At 42.0% G+C, this 15,582-nt stretch overlaps 1 protein-coding gene across 1 annotated transcript in view; it reads right to left on the bottom strand.

Moving 5' to 3' along the window:
- Positions 1-15,582, bottom strand: part of DNAH11 (dynein axonemal heavy chain 11) — a gene marked incomplete at its 5' end in the record, with an annotated part of 204,199 nt that overhangs the window by 9,826 nt on the left and 178,791 nt on the right. The window contains 5 exons of the mRNA XM_081146983.1: positions 2,193-2,312; positions 5,608-5,799; positions 9,850-10,077; positions 14,058-14,185; positions 15,032-15,180. Of these exons, the coding sequence (XP_081003109.1) occupies positions 2,193-2,312; positions 5,608-5,799; positions 9,850-10,077; positions 14,058-14,185; positions 15,032-15,180 (817 nt within the window). The remainder of the gene's footprint in view (positions 1-2,192; positions 2,313-5,607; positions 5,800-9,849; positions 10,078-14,057; positions 14,186-15,031; positions 15,181-15,582) is intronic.

The raw sequence follows: 15,582 nt of genomic DNA, 5'->3' as shown, positions 1-15,582 counted from the left end.
AGTAAATGGTGACCATTGCTATGATCACAGATTAAATAAAGTGTAGCCAAGTATGAATATGTATTATGAAAATTTATGCTTCATGATAAATACATCCCCCACTTATTAAGCATTTGGTTCTAACACTGTGCCAAAGTCTAACCTGACAACACGCCACGAGTTGGGCCATTCTTGTGCTGCAGATAGTGAAACTGAGGCTCCAGTTCAGTGATGTGTTTAAAATCACACAGCAAATACATGAAAGAACTGAATTTGAACCCAAGTCGTTTTCGTTTTTTGTTTTCACTTCAAAGCCCAGCCTCTTAATTGTTCCTATCATCAAAATAGTTCTTAATATATAACAACTTTCAGGTGACCAGATACCTATTTTCCAAAAGTAATATACTGTTATTACTTGTTTGCTTTGCTAAGTACACACCGTACATGAGAGGATATTAATAATAATTCCCTAATTTTGGCCAGAGGCGCTCTAAGGCTCACTGCCACCAAGGAACCCTGCCCGAGTGCAAACGCATTTACCCAACAAGGAACTCAGCCATCAGAACAGGACAGTGTCACTGAGCACATCCTGAGCCGCGTGACTTTAAACCCCACCTTGTGCATGGCTGCTTTCTGAACATGGTCCCGCGCAACCAAAGGTACAGATTTTCAAGTAAGTTAACCACTATGAGAAATGGCAAAAGGATGTCTGGCAGATGCTGAAGTGTTCGACCAAGTTCCTAACAGTATAAACAGTGTGAGCAGGAAACGTTCGCACGGGAACGAACTAACTGGGTTCTGCAGCCTCTGCTGCGCGGTCGCCCCGTGCTTGACCGTCCTCCGGTGAGTGGCACACGTGGCACCGTCCAGTGAGGATGCGGGATTGCGGGTGAAGCCGTTCCACCCTGAAAGCTCCCCAGATCCGCACCGAAGGGCGGGTGCCTAAATTTTTAAAGGGCTGGCACACTCCTGGGATGCCCCTCAGGTTCAATCATCTGTATTTATTTTACAGTTATTTGGGAGTTCAGACCTGGGAAGGTTAATGGACTGTCTCGCTTGGCAACAGTAATTCGCAGCCAGAGAGGAAGCGGCAGCCCGAGCTTCCCACTCTGTCCGACCTCCACCACGGTGCAGAGAAACCAGCCTCTGTAAAGGTCGCTCCGCCACCGGTTAGCTTTCCTGTCTCCATGGCAGCCTGCTCCCAGGCCCCTCCTGAGGAGTGACTTCCAACAGTGTTAAACTGAAAGGGTCTCTCTGACCTGAGGAATTCTGCACATTTAGAACTCAGGAAAGACCAGGAGACTCACAATCAAAAGAAACTAACTTAAGTAATGGTCACGTGGCAGGAAAATATTTTTTCCCCCCTGCATTGTTCCCAAATTGTTTAACATTATTAAAAATAGGAAAAAAAAGAACCTGCCCCCCCATTTTCTAAATTAGACTGCAGTATACCATGTTTCCTTTTTTAAAAAATTTTAAGTATGTTTTTGTTGATTTCAGAGAAAGGAAGGGAGAGGGAGAGAGAGAAACATCAATGATGAGAGACAGTCATTGATCGGCTGCCTCCTGCACGCCCCCTGCTGGGGATCAAGCCCAAAATCCAGGCATGTGCCCTGACCAGGAATGGAACCAAGACCTCTTGGTTCATGGGTAGACGCTCCAACCACTGAGCAACACCAGCCGGGCCACCATGTTTTCTGGGAGATGCCATGGTGTATGATGCCCTGGGCTTCCAAGAAATAACTGTGCAATGGTCATGAACCTGAAAACCTTTGGAGAAAGACAGCATAAGAAAAGTGTGGCCATTACTTGCAGCTACTTCAGTGTGGAAAACTGAGTCTTTTGGCTAGAAAACACAGCCCTGGTCATGAGCCACATAGGGCTGGGAAGATGAGAAATAGGCAGAGGGTACCTTGTTCCCTGTTTAACCAGTACAGGTGCTTATCAAAGCAGCTTCTGATCTTATACGTCTGGGGTGTGGCCCAAGCCTTTGCATTTCTAACAAATTTCCCTCAGAGGTGGGCCAGAATGCACTTGCAAACAGCCAAGAATCCCTGATAGGTGCACAATGCAGTGTGCAGATGTTACCTTGAGTTGTACACTTGAAACCTATACCCCAATAAATTCAATAATTTTTTTTAAAAAAATTAAATTCTTCCAGAATCTTCTCCTTAGTGAAATGAATTAAAAAAAAAAAAAAAAAAAAGTCTTACCAGAGATGGATTCATGAATTCTTCTAAATACACCCGACACAGTCTGCGATCCCAGTCATCTGTGATGTGGCCCCCATACATGATCTCACCAAACAGATACCGGAGGTCTTCCCATGGGACCTGGGGGAAAATCACACAAAGGTTCACTTTCGGGCCCAGTGCAACTGCCTCAGAGTGGTCTACGGGTGGCAGGCATGTGCCTCTCCACCAGCCCCTCTAACACAATGGTCCCTCAAACCCCCACCAACAGGAGCATTTAAAAGAGGCTCAGGCTCAATAGCTCAGGGCTTAGAGCTCTGGTCTTGTAAATGAGGCTCAGATGGTCTAGGCTCCTGTACAGACTTTCTGACCAAATCATTTTCAGTGTTTTAATATATTCACTGCAAATTCACGAACACTAATCCTTTCATGCGAATTTTAGAGCAAACTGAATTAGTCTAGAACATGTTATGCAGGGGAAGTTTACATATTCAAAATCTCATCCAAAAATCTCGAGAGGGTATTGGTTTACAGGGCCTTGGAGGTATGACATGTTTTTATGGTCTGGTTCAGGAAAAGAAAACCCATGCCATTTGAATGGGGGGGGGGGGTGTATTTTTAATCCCATCAACCTCCAAAAGTTCATGCAAACCAATCCCCTTGAGACAGATTGATTTGAGGGCAAATTTTTGGCACAACTGGCTTACCTAACAGTTTAAGGGTTGTAACTAATGACCAGACCACGTTTTACTCAATAAATCACTCTATCTCCTCTTTACTTGGCTTAGCAGGGTCTGCAGAGTCTCTCTGCTACCCCTTAGCTTCCCCTGGGTTTGCAAAACATGCCAGCTTGTGATGAAGCCTTTCTAGACAGGAACCTTTATACCCTCGGGGGCAATATACCGCCTCCCAACAGTTCAAGTAAAAACTTAATTATAGCCTTCCTTTGTTGCATGATGTGACAGAACAAGTAAAATTGCTTCAACTAGTCCAATGTACTTGCTACAAGTTTATGTGAATTTGAATAAATGAACCTCAAATATGTCTTTCTTTTAAGCCAGTTTGATGTGAATGAAAAATAATAGAGAAGTGACTAGACTGTACCATGCCCCCTCTCTCAAGCCCCAATGGACTACCTTCCATATAGATAAAAAGGGATGTAAAACAAACACTCCTTAATTTTATTTCTCCTTCTGATTACATTTAATTAATGGCTGCTATGCATCTTACCATCTGATATATATCTCCCTCAAGATTTTAATCAGCTAGTCTGTCCTTTTTAATAACCCATTCTCTTTCCTCAAATTCTGATCTGCTTTTTACAGATACCTTCTTGAAAAAGGGCATCTAATACACCCAAACTTTGTGCAGATATTAACTTAATTCATCAGTGCTCATAACTTACTTTGCGACGTGTAGCAATCGACTTAGGTCAAGTGAGTGTGTTAAAAACCTAAGGCTGGCCTTGGCTGGCCTTGGCCAGTGTGCTCGGTTGGCTGGGCATCATCCTGTGCCCTGAAAGGTTGTGGGCTCGATCCCTGGTGGGGGTCTTGCAGGAGGCAGCCGATCATGTTGCTCTCAGATCAGTGTTTCTCTCTCTCCCTCTTCCTTCCTCTCTCTCTAAAAATCAATTTAAAAAAAATCTTAAAACACACACAAAAAACCTAAGGTTGTGCTGATCTGGGACACCAGTGGGAGAAGCAGCCCAATTCCAATGGCTATCTGGTGTTGCCATGTCTCAGGCTGTGAGCCCTGGAGAGAAACACATATGTCAACTCCTCTTTTCCTTCCCTTCATTTCTATCTCAATAGTGCTACAAGATTCAGCTGAAATAGGATAAAACTGAGGGTCAACCTCATCCTCATGGGACTGTTACGAAGGACCTGAGTAAAAGTGTTAAGTGGTCCATTTCGTTTTCTATCCAGAACTATTACAATATCAATTTTACGTGCAGCATTTAAAACAAAACGTGCCCTAGCTGGTTTTGCTCAGTGGTTAGAGCATCAGCCCATGGACTGAAGGGTCCTGGGTTCAATTCTGGCCAATACCTCAGTTCCAGGCTCGATCCCTAGCCCCAGTTGGGGTGTGTGCGGGAGGCAACCCAATTGATGTGTCTCTCTCACATCAATGTTTCTCTCTCTCTCTCTCCCTCCCCCCCCCTTCCACTCTCTGAAAAGCAACCAATTGATATGTCTCTCTCACATCCATGTTTCTCTCTCTCTCTCTCTCTCTCCTTCCCTTCCACTCTCTGAAAAGCAATAGAAAAAATATCCTTGGGTGAGGTTTAAAAAAAAAAATTAAAACAGAACATGCTAAGATAACAGAAAATATTTATTAGAAGGGTGAAAATATGCTCAAGTTATGTATGCAGACTTTGTAATTTCATAGATTTAAAAAAGATAGATATGGAATACTGATCATCACATATCATATTAAGGCCATTTATTTTGGATACCACTTATTCAAAATGTGTTTCTACCACTTATTCAAAATGTGTTTCTTGGGAGGACACACCCACGTCATATAACAAGTGTGTGCATTCTGATAGTCAATCACCTCTGAAGCTTGAGACAACTTGGATTACAAAAATTGAAACAATGGTTACCAAAAGAACATAAAACAGTCACTTGTACACAGAGGAATGGATGAGTTGTTTTAAAAGCCCCTTACAGAAAGTGCGGCCTGGAACACGCCTGGTTGGTTTTGACAAATATATCTCAAGTTTCACTTAATGGAAAAAGTCCCCCTTCTGAGGACTAAGCCAGAAAATTCTCAAAAATGATTCCTTTTTGAAACGCAATCGTTGGGTTTATAAGGAGTTTACACAAATGTTCTTGATGAAGCACTGCCGTTCCCATCTGTAAAACACATTTGAGCTACAAAATAAAATCGTTCATCTACCTTCAGCTTCAAATCAAGGGGGACATTACTGAGAAAGTCACAACAAGGTGGCATCCTTAATACATAATAATGACATATGCAGGAAATGCTCCGTTATTTATACTTGTGACGTGCTGTAAATTGCTTCCATCATCAGGACTAATTGTAGTGATTATTAATGCAGTGTTATGAACTGTCAGAATTGCTGCATGTAATTACATTTGTGCAAATGCTTCATTACCTGCCTAATGAATCTGGCATCTATGCACATGTAAACCACTGTTTTTGTTAACATAATGAAGGACATTTTTTTTTTTTCTTTCTGCACGAAGCTGCTGATGTAGAACTGGTTTGACCTATCTTATGAAATCCGAGCAGCCACTGCTAGGAAACCTTTGATCTGGTTTATTCTCACACTTGGCAGACGATGCACAGAGAGTGCCAGCCATTTCAATAATAGCTTCCAGAGAGAAATTATGGTCCATTTTGATAGTGCCCAAAGACTGACACATTCAGTACACTCCTCGCAAGAGGTCATCTGACCGCTGGCACTTACATTCGGGCTTGCCTCTAAGTAGTTGTAGAGCACGTCGGCACAAATGGCGAGGTCCCCGGGACTGAAGGGGTAGCTGCGGCTCCAGCCCTGGGGCCCGAACCTCAGTCTCCCGGCGACGCAGGCGTGGAAATAGCACAGAGCGAAGAAGATGCTCTTAAACTCCTGCTCCTTGGAGCACGCTTCCAGGGTATCCTGGGAGGAAAGAAGAACTTTCATTGCCCATCTGTATGGTTTCCAAGGGCAAGGGTCTGTGTTTTCAATGACCCTGTAAAGGACTTTCAGGGAGATTTAGAATAGAGATAAGATGCAGTTGTCAGCAGGGCCACCTGTCCTACGAGAGCGAGAGCGAGGGTCACAGGAGACTCTTTTGCATTTGCCAATCTGCTGATGTAAGAGGAACGCTTTTATTTCGCGTTATTCTTCTGAATGCTTCTACGTCCACTAGAAAATGAGACAATTCATTCTGACCAGTAGTAATAGTGCTCGACATCACTTCCTCCTGTAAAACTGTCCTTGTCAAAGCTGGATAACAAATATTATTTAACCCTAAATATTATTTGCCCCCAGTTTCATAGTAATACAGAAATCTGGGCACATGGCCACCCATCAAAAGACTATTTCTCAGCCGCCACTCTTGAAGACAGATGCTTTATATAACCAAGTTTTTGCCAAAAGAATTTGAGCAGAAGTGATGTGTCTAACTTAGTCGTTTACTTAAAAGGAAATTGTTTGCCTTGGTCGTTGCTCTTTCCTTCTTCTTTGGGCTAAAATGATGATGACTGGACAACTGTGGAAGCCACAGACAGGTACAGTGGAGTCACCCCTCTGCTTGGGTGTGTGGCTGCTCCCACAAACAGAGCTGCCAATTATGTATGAGAGAAATCACCTTGTTGAATCACTATAATTTTGTGCTGACCCTTTGCTAATACAATCACCACGACCAGTGGTTTCCTTCCAATGAACTAGAAGTAAACTTCATTGTTGGGATGATAGAATGGCATATGGAAGATTAAAAAAAATATGCCCCCAGATTAGATCTGTAAAATTTTTTTGAAAATGCAGAAGGAAAGTTGAGTCCTGGTATGCTACATTGATATGGTTATGGCCCCCAAAGCCATGAAATTAAAAAGTAAAAAACAGCCATATGATCTATGGCTTAAGGGCAGTACCCTACCCATCTTCAGATTTGGCAGTTCTGTGAGGCAAACAGGAAAAGTCGAGGACTACTCCTTTAGCTGAGGTTGGATAACAGCAGAAGATGGGCCAAATCTGCACCTTGCTGCCTTTAAAATGTCCAAAGTACAGCCAGTCTGACAACTTGGGCCATCTACAAAGATCTTTAGCATCTCTGGAGTGGGAGTTCAGAGATGGTTTCCCAGGGGACTTCTGGTAAATGCTGAAACCAAGACTAGATTTGTCCAGGACCAGAAGATCTTTTTAGTTTCTTTGTATCACTTTCATTGGAATCCAGGGCTATCACCAAATCTAGTTCCAGAACTCGCCAGCCAGTGGCAGACCCAACTAAATCACTAGGCAATTTCTAGGAAACTTACGGGGGTTGGAAATATATGATCCTTAAAAATAACTTTTCTACAACTATACATCAAATAAAAGGCAAGCTTGTGAAGGCAGATAAAAGAAACCATATAATTAAAATTAATCTTGAAGGATAGAAAAATATATTACTTTTAGTAAGAAATTTATAGGGGACCAAACAGAAGTATCAAACTCTTATTTAGGAATTATGATCTAACAAGTCACCTAACACCTCCGAGTTATAGATAATCCACAGAAAACCGAAGGTACTACAATAACTAAGTACATTAATTCCATCTATATTTCATATAACTGACTTAGTTTTATCCTCACTGCTAAAAAAACCCCACAAGTCAATACCCATTTTATTATGCTCTGATAATATAAACGCCGTTGGAAGAATATATGAATCAGGCTTTCTTAAGAAAAAGTATGAGTCTGCCCTAACATTCCACATTTCAGGTCAGTTGTATTTTTATGAACCAAGTCATGAGCAAATAAATATCAGAAAATACACAAACAGCACTGTGAACAGAGAAAAGGCATCAGCACACGTGTTCTATGCACACAGATGCCAATGTCACATGCACAATCGTTTGTTTTTTGCTGCAAATCTCACAGAAAAGGAAATCTATATTCTTACTTTAAAAATCTGGTTATCTGGGGATGAAAGGAGCCCAAACAATACTCTTCTTCAAGAGGCAGATGCCATTGAGCTGAAAGAGCCATGCAGACAACATCCTACAAGAAATTGTTCTTTATATCTTGGTCACTTAATGGTTATATTGACATACAATATAGGGTAATAAAGAACTAATATTAAATGAAATTTGTTCAATATGAAGATGTGTCAAAGTTTGGAGATAAATTCTGATTTGGGGAAAGATTAAAAAAGACAGATTTAATTGGATTTGAAAATTAAAGGATGCAAAACAAAAACATCCAAACAGAACAGTTAACTTGCCTAGATCCCTTGGGTGCTTTTCTCATCTGAGGAGGGTACCCAGTCAACAGGAGTGACCAGGATTCATTCACCGAACCCAAATGAGTACCAAAGTAGACGACATTCATCACTCTCAGACCACGTCACAGGCCTCAGAAGATAGGACCACAGCAACAACAAAGAACACCCAGGACGATTCAAGGAGATTAGGGAAAGGAAGTGGTCTGTGATATAGACCACTAGTTGCCTGCCCTAAAAGGTGCTTTCACTGACTTTAGCTAGACATACGGCTGCCCGAGATAAATGTACTTTTCCCAGCCTCTCTTGCAGCTAGGTTAATGCAAAATTTAAACAATGAGATAAAAGAAGGATAACCTTTAGGAAGCATCTTTACAAGAAAGCAAACACTTTCCCTTTGTCATCTTTGTTCCTTCTTTCATCCTGTGTGGAGAAAGTCATGGTAAGCCCATCCTAGAAATGATGGAATGGTAAAACCATAAAGAAACCGGGTTGTTGACAACCGTGTAGTGACACTAAGTTCTGAATGACCTACCTCCAGAAATCTCATATGGCAGAAGTACTTTATAGCCTTGTTTAAGCCACTGTTTTTTTAATACTTCTTTCATAAGTAGCCAATCATAACTCTTAACTGATAAAAGGATGCTGGGAACCTATTCACAGATAGCTAGGGAGCACAGGCTAATATCCATGAATTATATAATCTGAATAAAAAAAACAAGTCTTGTTTTCTAGCTTAATGACAGGTCAGCATTCATAAAAGACTTAAAAAAATTTAGATTTTTCTTTAAAGTTTCTATTTGTGTATTTGGTTTTGGCTAAAATGGTTTGAGGGGAAGTTAATTTAGTGAATCACTTTGGTTACTTTGATTTTGCTACTTATAATCAAATTTAGTCTTAACATTTCAGAGGGTCCTTTCCATTAGATAAGAAATAATATTCCCCAGAAGTTCTTAAAAATCTTTCCAATAAATGTAAACTTCAGCTAATAAAATTGGCTTTCCAGATAGCAACTAAAAGAACTGGTATGTTTACAAATAAACTAGAACTGGTGTTTTTTTAACTGGAGAAGGACCTCGCGCATAGTCTTTGGGTGATCTGTTTATCCCTATGAGTATATGTAACACATTTTTTAAATGTGCATTTCCCTTGGGGAGAGTGTCCAAAGTTTTATTGGATTATCAGAGGGGTCCTTACCAAAAAAACGCTGAAGGACAACTGGGCTGAAGCATATTTGTTCACGAAATGCTCACTTTTCACAAATAAAGACAATTGTTTTAGGGAGTTAGGTAAATCCTATTTCAATATATCAAACTGCTCTTTCATACTTTGAAAAGAGCTTGAAAATGGCATAAACAGCCGGGAATTATAAACTGAGGGACAATTAAAAAAAATACATGTCCACCACCACAGTTCACAAAAAAACATACTACAAATATGTAATTGATTCAACAAGATTTTTTGAGTGCCTTCTGTTTACACAGTATATTGTGTTTATATAGGCTACAAAATACTCAATTATTTAAGTAATTAACTGTATTCTCCAAAACTATATTCTTAGGTAGCTAATTATAATTCCTTCATTATCTTGGTTTGAGTACTAGAGAAAAAGTTAAGCATGCATGCACACACACACATCAAGAATTCACTTTATCTCTCTGTATAAGTACATGAATAAATGATGGGTCTTGTGAGAAGACCCTGACCTTCGTGTCAGACCAACCAGGCTTCTTTTCCTTTCTTACCTGATCAAAGTTGTAGAGAGCAGCATGTAGATTGGCCAGCATTCCTGTGGGGGGTTCATTAGTGATCTTAATGGAATTTTCCAGGAGTCCTGGAGGGATGATATGTTCACTTGGCGTAGGTGCAGTCTCGGCACTCATGAAAACCCTGTAATCTCTGTGGCTTCCTTGGCTCAATCTTTCAAGGAGTTTCTCCAAGGTTCCCAGCCACTTGGCTACCAAATGGACATTCTGAAAGATAGTATGATTTATAATTCCTGTGAAACTCAAATATATTACTTAAGTTATAGGACTACAACATTTTTTCTATACATCGATGTGTTGAAAACTCAGAGAACCATGATTTAAATGTTCCTGTATTATCATGTTAGTAGAATAAAACAAAATAGGATTAAATAATGAACACTTTAAGTGTTCCAATTAGCCTCAAGTCGTCTGTCTTTATAAATGGAAATCTTCCAACACACTTATCTCCTTCCATCACTTCTGAGATGGAGTTGCATGATACCCTTCTTAGACACAGTTCAAACTCAATTACTGAGACTTACATGGGTTAGTTTAATCAAGTATAAAAACTAAAGCCCAGAAATGTACCCGATCACCCACTTTGTTATTTCTGATGGAAACGTCTTCTACTCAAACTCCCACTCATTAGAGTAAGGACTCAGAAGGGTGTGAGGGACAAAAGGCTGGCTGAAAAAGTAAGTAATCAATCCTCGTTAAGATAGTCAATGTATTCCTACCACATTATTTTTTCTTAAACCCTAGACCTGTCAGAAATCACAAAAGGAAAAAAATGTCACTATCGCCAATCTCTGATTTTCAGTTTTATGATTCACAAGTTTGCTCCTCTAATACTAAACAGCCACAGAGTACAGCATGGTAGTTGGTACTGGGAAAGAAGTATAAGGCCATACCTCACATGTTCCCTGGCCTTAGAGACATCCTTGATATAGTGATTGAAATATCATCTCCAGGGATATGTCATCATTTCCAACAAAGAAAAGCATTTATGATTATAACAGCTATGAAAATACAAAGACTGAAGGCCAACAGATATAGGAAAAGAAATGCAGGTATCTCCCTTTGAAACAGTCTTGTTGTAAAATGACCTACACTGACTTAGTTGTTCATGCTGTTAGGCTTTTTTCTCCTTAAATATTGAACATTGGGAGGTGTCACTGGCTGAATTGTGCCCCCCAAGTTCATGTGTTGAAGTGCTAACCCTCAGTGCCTCAGAATATGACTGTCTTGGGAACAGGGCCTTTAAAGAGGTAAAGGAGGCTAATAACAGTCACTAGAGTCAGCCTTAATGTGACTGGTGTCCTTATAAGAAGAGGAGATGGGAACACACACAGAGGGAAGACCATGTGAAGACACAGGGAGAAGACAACCATCTACAGACCAAGAAGAGAAACCTCAGAAGAAACCAACCCTGCTGACACCTCGATCTCAAACTTCTAGCCTCCAGAACTCTAAGGAATTAATTTTTTGTTGATTAAGCCACCCAATTTGTGATACTTGGGTATGGCAACCTTAGCAAACATATACAGTAGGTGAAGATTCTAAGTTTCCTCCCCTACATGCTGGCTACTAGATTATGAGAGTGCTTCTCACACTTAATCAGAGTGCCACTCATACAAGCAAGCAGGACCAAAACCAAAAATAAAACCCGTTCTGCAACTCAAAAACAGGGTGGCAAAAGGAGGTTTACACTTGTGAGTACGAGAAACAGTTTGTTCTTGTATTATTTATTATTGTATTACTACTGTAAACCTACTTTTGCCCACCCCGTATGTCCCAATTCTCTATCTTAGGGGCTACAACATCCCTTACTTGAAAAGCTTACTTGAAACAAATGTAAATACATTCTAGGCCATGACATTGGAGTCAGGGGCCAGAAAACCCCCCAGTGAGCCACAGGTGAACACAGACACACTTGGGGATGCAGCCTGGGAACCATTCTCGAGGACACTGGCTTTGGGGCTGCTGAGATTCTTGAGCCTGTTTGTCCAAGGGCAGCAAGGCCTGTGCAACATTTTTAGCCAGTCCACAAATATTGAAAACCACCCAGTTTTCGCCCATGATAAATGATTCTGAAAACCCATTATGTTAATTCACAAACCATCTGGTGTGGATCTGAGACAAGATAGCTGCCAGCCTGCCGCCTTTGTAATAGTTTCCTCTAGAGTGTGGGCTTTTGATAAGATGCCGGCTGAATGTCCCTGGAGGGGCTCTATCTGATCATAATTGATCATTGTAGAGTTTGGTTAAGAACTTATTAATATGTGCATGCATACATGTCATATCCCTACACTGATATAATTTATCAGTTGGTCTCTTTCTTCAAAGTCTTGCTTCTCTTTTAACTATCAAAGAGAATCCTCCAGGAGCTGGGACAGCCAAAGCCTGGGCTAGTCTCTCTTCTCCAGTTATTCTATGCGGGGAGAGGAACAGCCAGCTACATTCTCAGTTACGGGCTTACCAGCAAGAATGAAAATCAAAGTTCTAGAATACATATCCCGAAGCAGATGCTTCATAAGATAAGATCTTATGAGATTTTTTTGTATGGCGAAAGTTAAATTTGCCTTTTTGGAGGGAACCAGTAGCTTCGCATAGATCTAAAAACAATAGAAACATTTTACTTAGAATGCTATGTTCTCTTGAGGATGATTGTACCCCTCTTAGGTTCTTGCCAGTTTGAGCCAGCTGGATGCTTGAGAACTCTTTCTTTTGTGGGAAGATCCCAGCATCTACACAACTGTCGGAGTAACTGCTGTCTCTGAAAAAAAACAAGCCCTCCATTGTTACCTGTCTGACTCTGGGAACCCCAGAAGGGGACCTAGCATCCTAAGTGACCTTATTCAGGTCTCATCTAAGCAGTAGGCAGGGCTCTCCCAGGAAGTTATGCTCTGCTTGAACTCATCCTGAATCTCATTTTATTTCAAGCAGAAATGCAAAATGCATCAACCCTGGATACTGGAGACACTAAGGAGGCCATGTCATATCTCAGTTCATAAGGGTGGCAGCATGGGCTGGTGGAAAAATGTCACTTGATGCCAAACAAACCTGGACTCAAGTATCAGCTCTGGCACTTTCCGACTCCGTGGACTTGAGGCTTTCCAGACCCCTCCGAGGCTCACCTGTCTCATCTTTATAATGGGGATGACGTCATCTACCCTTTTGGCTTTGGCGTATGATTTGAGATAACGTATCCTGAGAATTGCCTAGTAAAGAGTCTCAGTGCTCTAAATACATGAGAACCTTTGGGATCAGTGTTTAGGAATGAAAGGGCCATGCCCAGACCTGCAGAGACAGCTCGTATGTCTTCCCGGAGAAAGAATCAATCACCACGACTCCTAGATGCCCCTAAAGCTGGGCAGGCTCCATTGGTGACTGGATTCTTGCTCGACTCCCCAGAGAAGGGAGCCACCTGGAGGACAGTGGGTTGCAGACTCACAGACCCAGAAAATGCTCACCTGAAAAGGGGTAAAGGGGAAGTCTCTCCTGATCCTCTTAACTTACAAACAAAGGGAATGTTACACAACTAGTTAGGGGCAGGGCAGTCTGAGATAATACATAAACATTTTTTTTTAATCTTCACCCAAGGATATTTTTTCCATTGCCTTTTTTGAGAGAGTGGAAGGTAGGGGTAGAGGGGGAGGGAGAGAAAGGAACATGGATGTGAGAGAGACACATGGATTGGTTATCTCCTGCACAGGCCCCGACTGGGGTGGGGATCAAACCTGCAACCCAGGTAAGTGCCCTTGATCGTTGATCGGGAACTGAACCCATGACCCTTTGGTGCATGGAACAATGCTCTAAGCACTAAGCCACACAGACCAGGATGATAATAATATGTAAACTTTAAAGCAGGATGAAATGAGAAAAATTACGACAGTGGTGTTGGCAATCTACACAAGCCTGTTTGTCCTCAGGCACTGTTGGAGTGTCCCAGATATCTATTAGGAGAATGCTAGGGCTCCCTCTGATATTTTTAATTTTAATGCACAATGTCTAGAAAATCTCTCAAAAGATGATAACCATCCTTGTCAGCAAAGCCCCTAATCACCTTTGGAGGTGTCACTAATGCTGGGAAAAGCAGTCGGACTCCCCAAGCCACCATGAGTTGTGTAGAAGGGTCGTTCCCGTTGGGCTGGGCAGCTCCAGGTGTTCATACCCAGTGTTTTCCAGGAGAATGTGATACTCACTTGGAGTATGACCCAGTGTCCTCCTTGGGAAGCCTTTTCCAGTGCCATTTCTGCCACTGTCTCCTGACCTTGTCCTAAAGACACGTTGTGGAATTTTCCTGAGTCAATGGTAAACCCGAGTCTTTTGCCTGTGGGACAATACAACACATGAAAGGAAAATGAATCAGGGAGAGGTGAGATGAGTTTGGAATTTTGTGCTCCAGTGTTCATCTGTGGTCACCACTGCTACCTTCTGGGTCACTTCCCCGCAGAAACCAAGCTAAACCTGTGTCATTTCCACAAGCAGCATTTGGCGCTCTGAGCAGCTGCCTCCTTGCAGGCATTTGAGGCCTGCGGAAAATCAGTTGCTGTGGGTTTATGGTAATGAAGCTTTTGACATTTTGATAGATGGTGAGCATTGTTACTGAGCTTTATAAACTCTTGCAGGAGTAGCAAAGCGTTTCCCTCATAAAGAGGAGCAACATGTGGTAGATATCACATGGCTCTTTTGAAGGGATCGGCCCATTAGGTAAATGCAAGAGCCCCTCACCTTGTGAGGCTGCACTTGAATGAAGCCCAGCCAGGTCCCGGCTCTGCTAACCTGGTTTTCTCCGCGCAGGCCGCGGGGGACAGCAATCCGAAGCGTAAAGCGACAGCGCCTTGCGCAATCGAATAGGCTTGCTCTAATGACCGTTATTTAGTCACAGGGGGCACAAGATTACCTGAGCATAGAGAAAATTGCCCTCTGGCCCTCACATAGTCAAAAGGTGGAAAACAGTATAAAAGAAACGTGCATTATGCCAACCAGAGGAATGTGCCTTTTGAACATTTCTTCACACCATACAGTGTTATTAGTCTAACATTTTCCATACACTCAATCTCCAACAACTGGGAAAAAATAAAGGGAACTAAGATAACTGTAAACAGAAAGGAAGGGCGGGTGGGCATTGGAGGGAAGGCAGGAGGGTGGGCCACCGAGCCTTCTGGCTACTCACCAAGGATCTCGAGGTCTTTGAGGGCATCTACCCCTGGAGACAGGATGAAGAACACCGGGGTGGCTGGGCTGCTTTCTTCAAACGCTTTAACTAAGTCCAATCTGGTCCTCTCCACATACTTTGCACCCAGTTTTTCCTCCACGAAATTCCTACAAAAAACCCCAAAACGAAACAGTGCAAAAGGCATGATCAGTGCTTGCTTTTGACATTGCAAAGTACCACAACTTGGATCAGCTTAAACCACAGGCACAGGGAGAAAGCAAACCATGTTCTTCACGTGGGATGCTTGGTTAGGGTGACAATATGAATCCAACTAGATTTACACAGGGGTGTCAGTGAGATCCTTCTCTTCTTTAGAAGCTCTGAAAATCTGAAGCCTACATTCCATTTTGGGGGGCTTCTGAGACCTCCCCTAGAAACATCAGCTGCCTGCCTCTGGCTTTGTATCCCACAAATCCCTTGCCAGACCCCCCCCATTACTTATTAACAGTTCATTAGATTTGCCACAGTGCAATTTTCCAGCCTGCTGGGCTTCTCATGAATATACAAAT

The sequence above is a fragment of the Miniopterus schreibersii genome, assembly GCF_964146895.1.
Source record: "Miniopterus schreibersii genome assembly, chromosome: 9".
In the NCBI taxonomy this organism is placed as follows: domain Eukaryota; kingdom Metazoa; phylum Chordata; class Mammalia; order Chiroptera; family Miniopteridae; genus Miniopterus; species Miniopterus schreibersii.
This window is presented reverse-complemented; position numbering and strand designations above follow the sequence as displayed.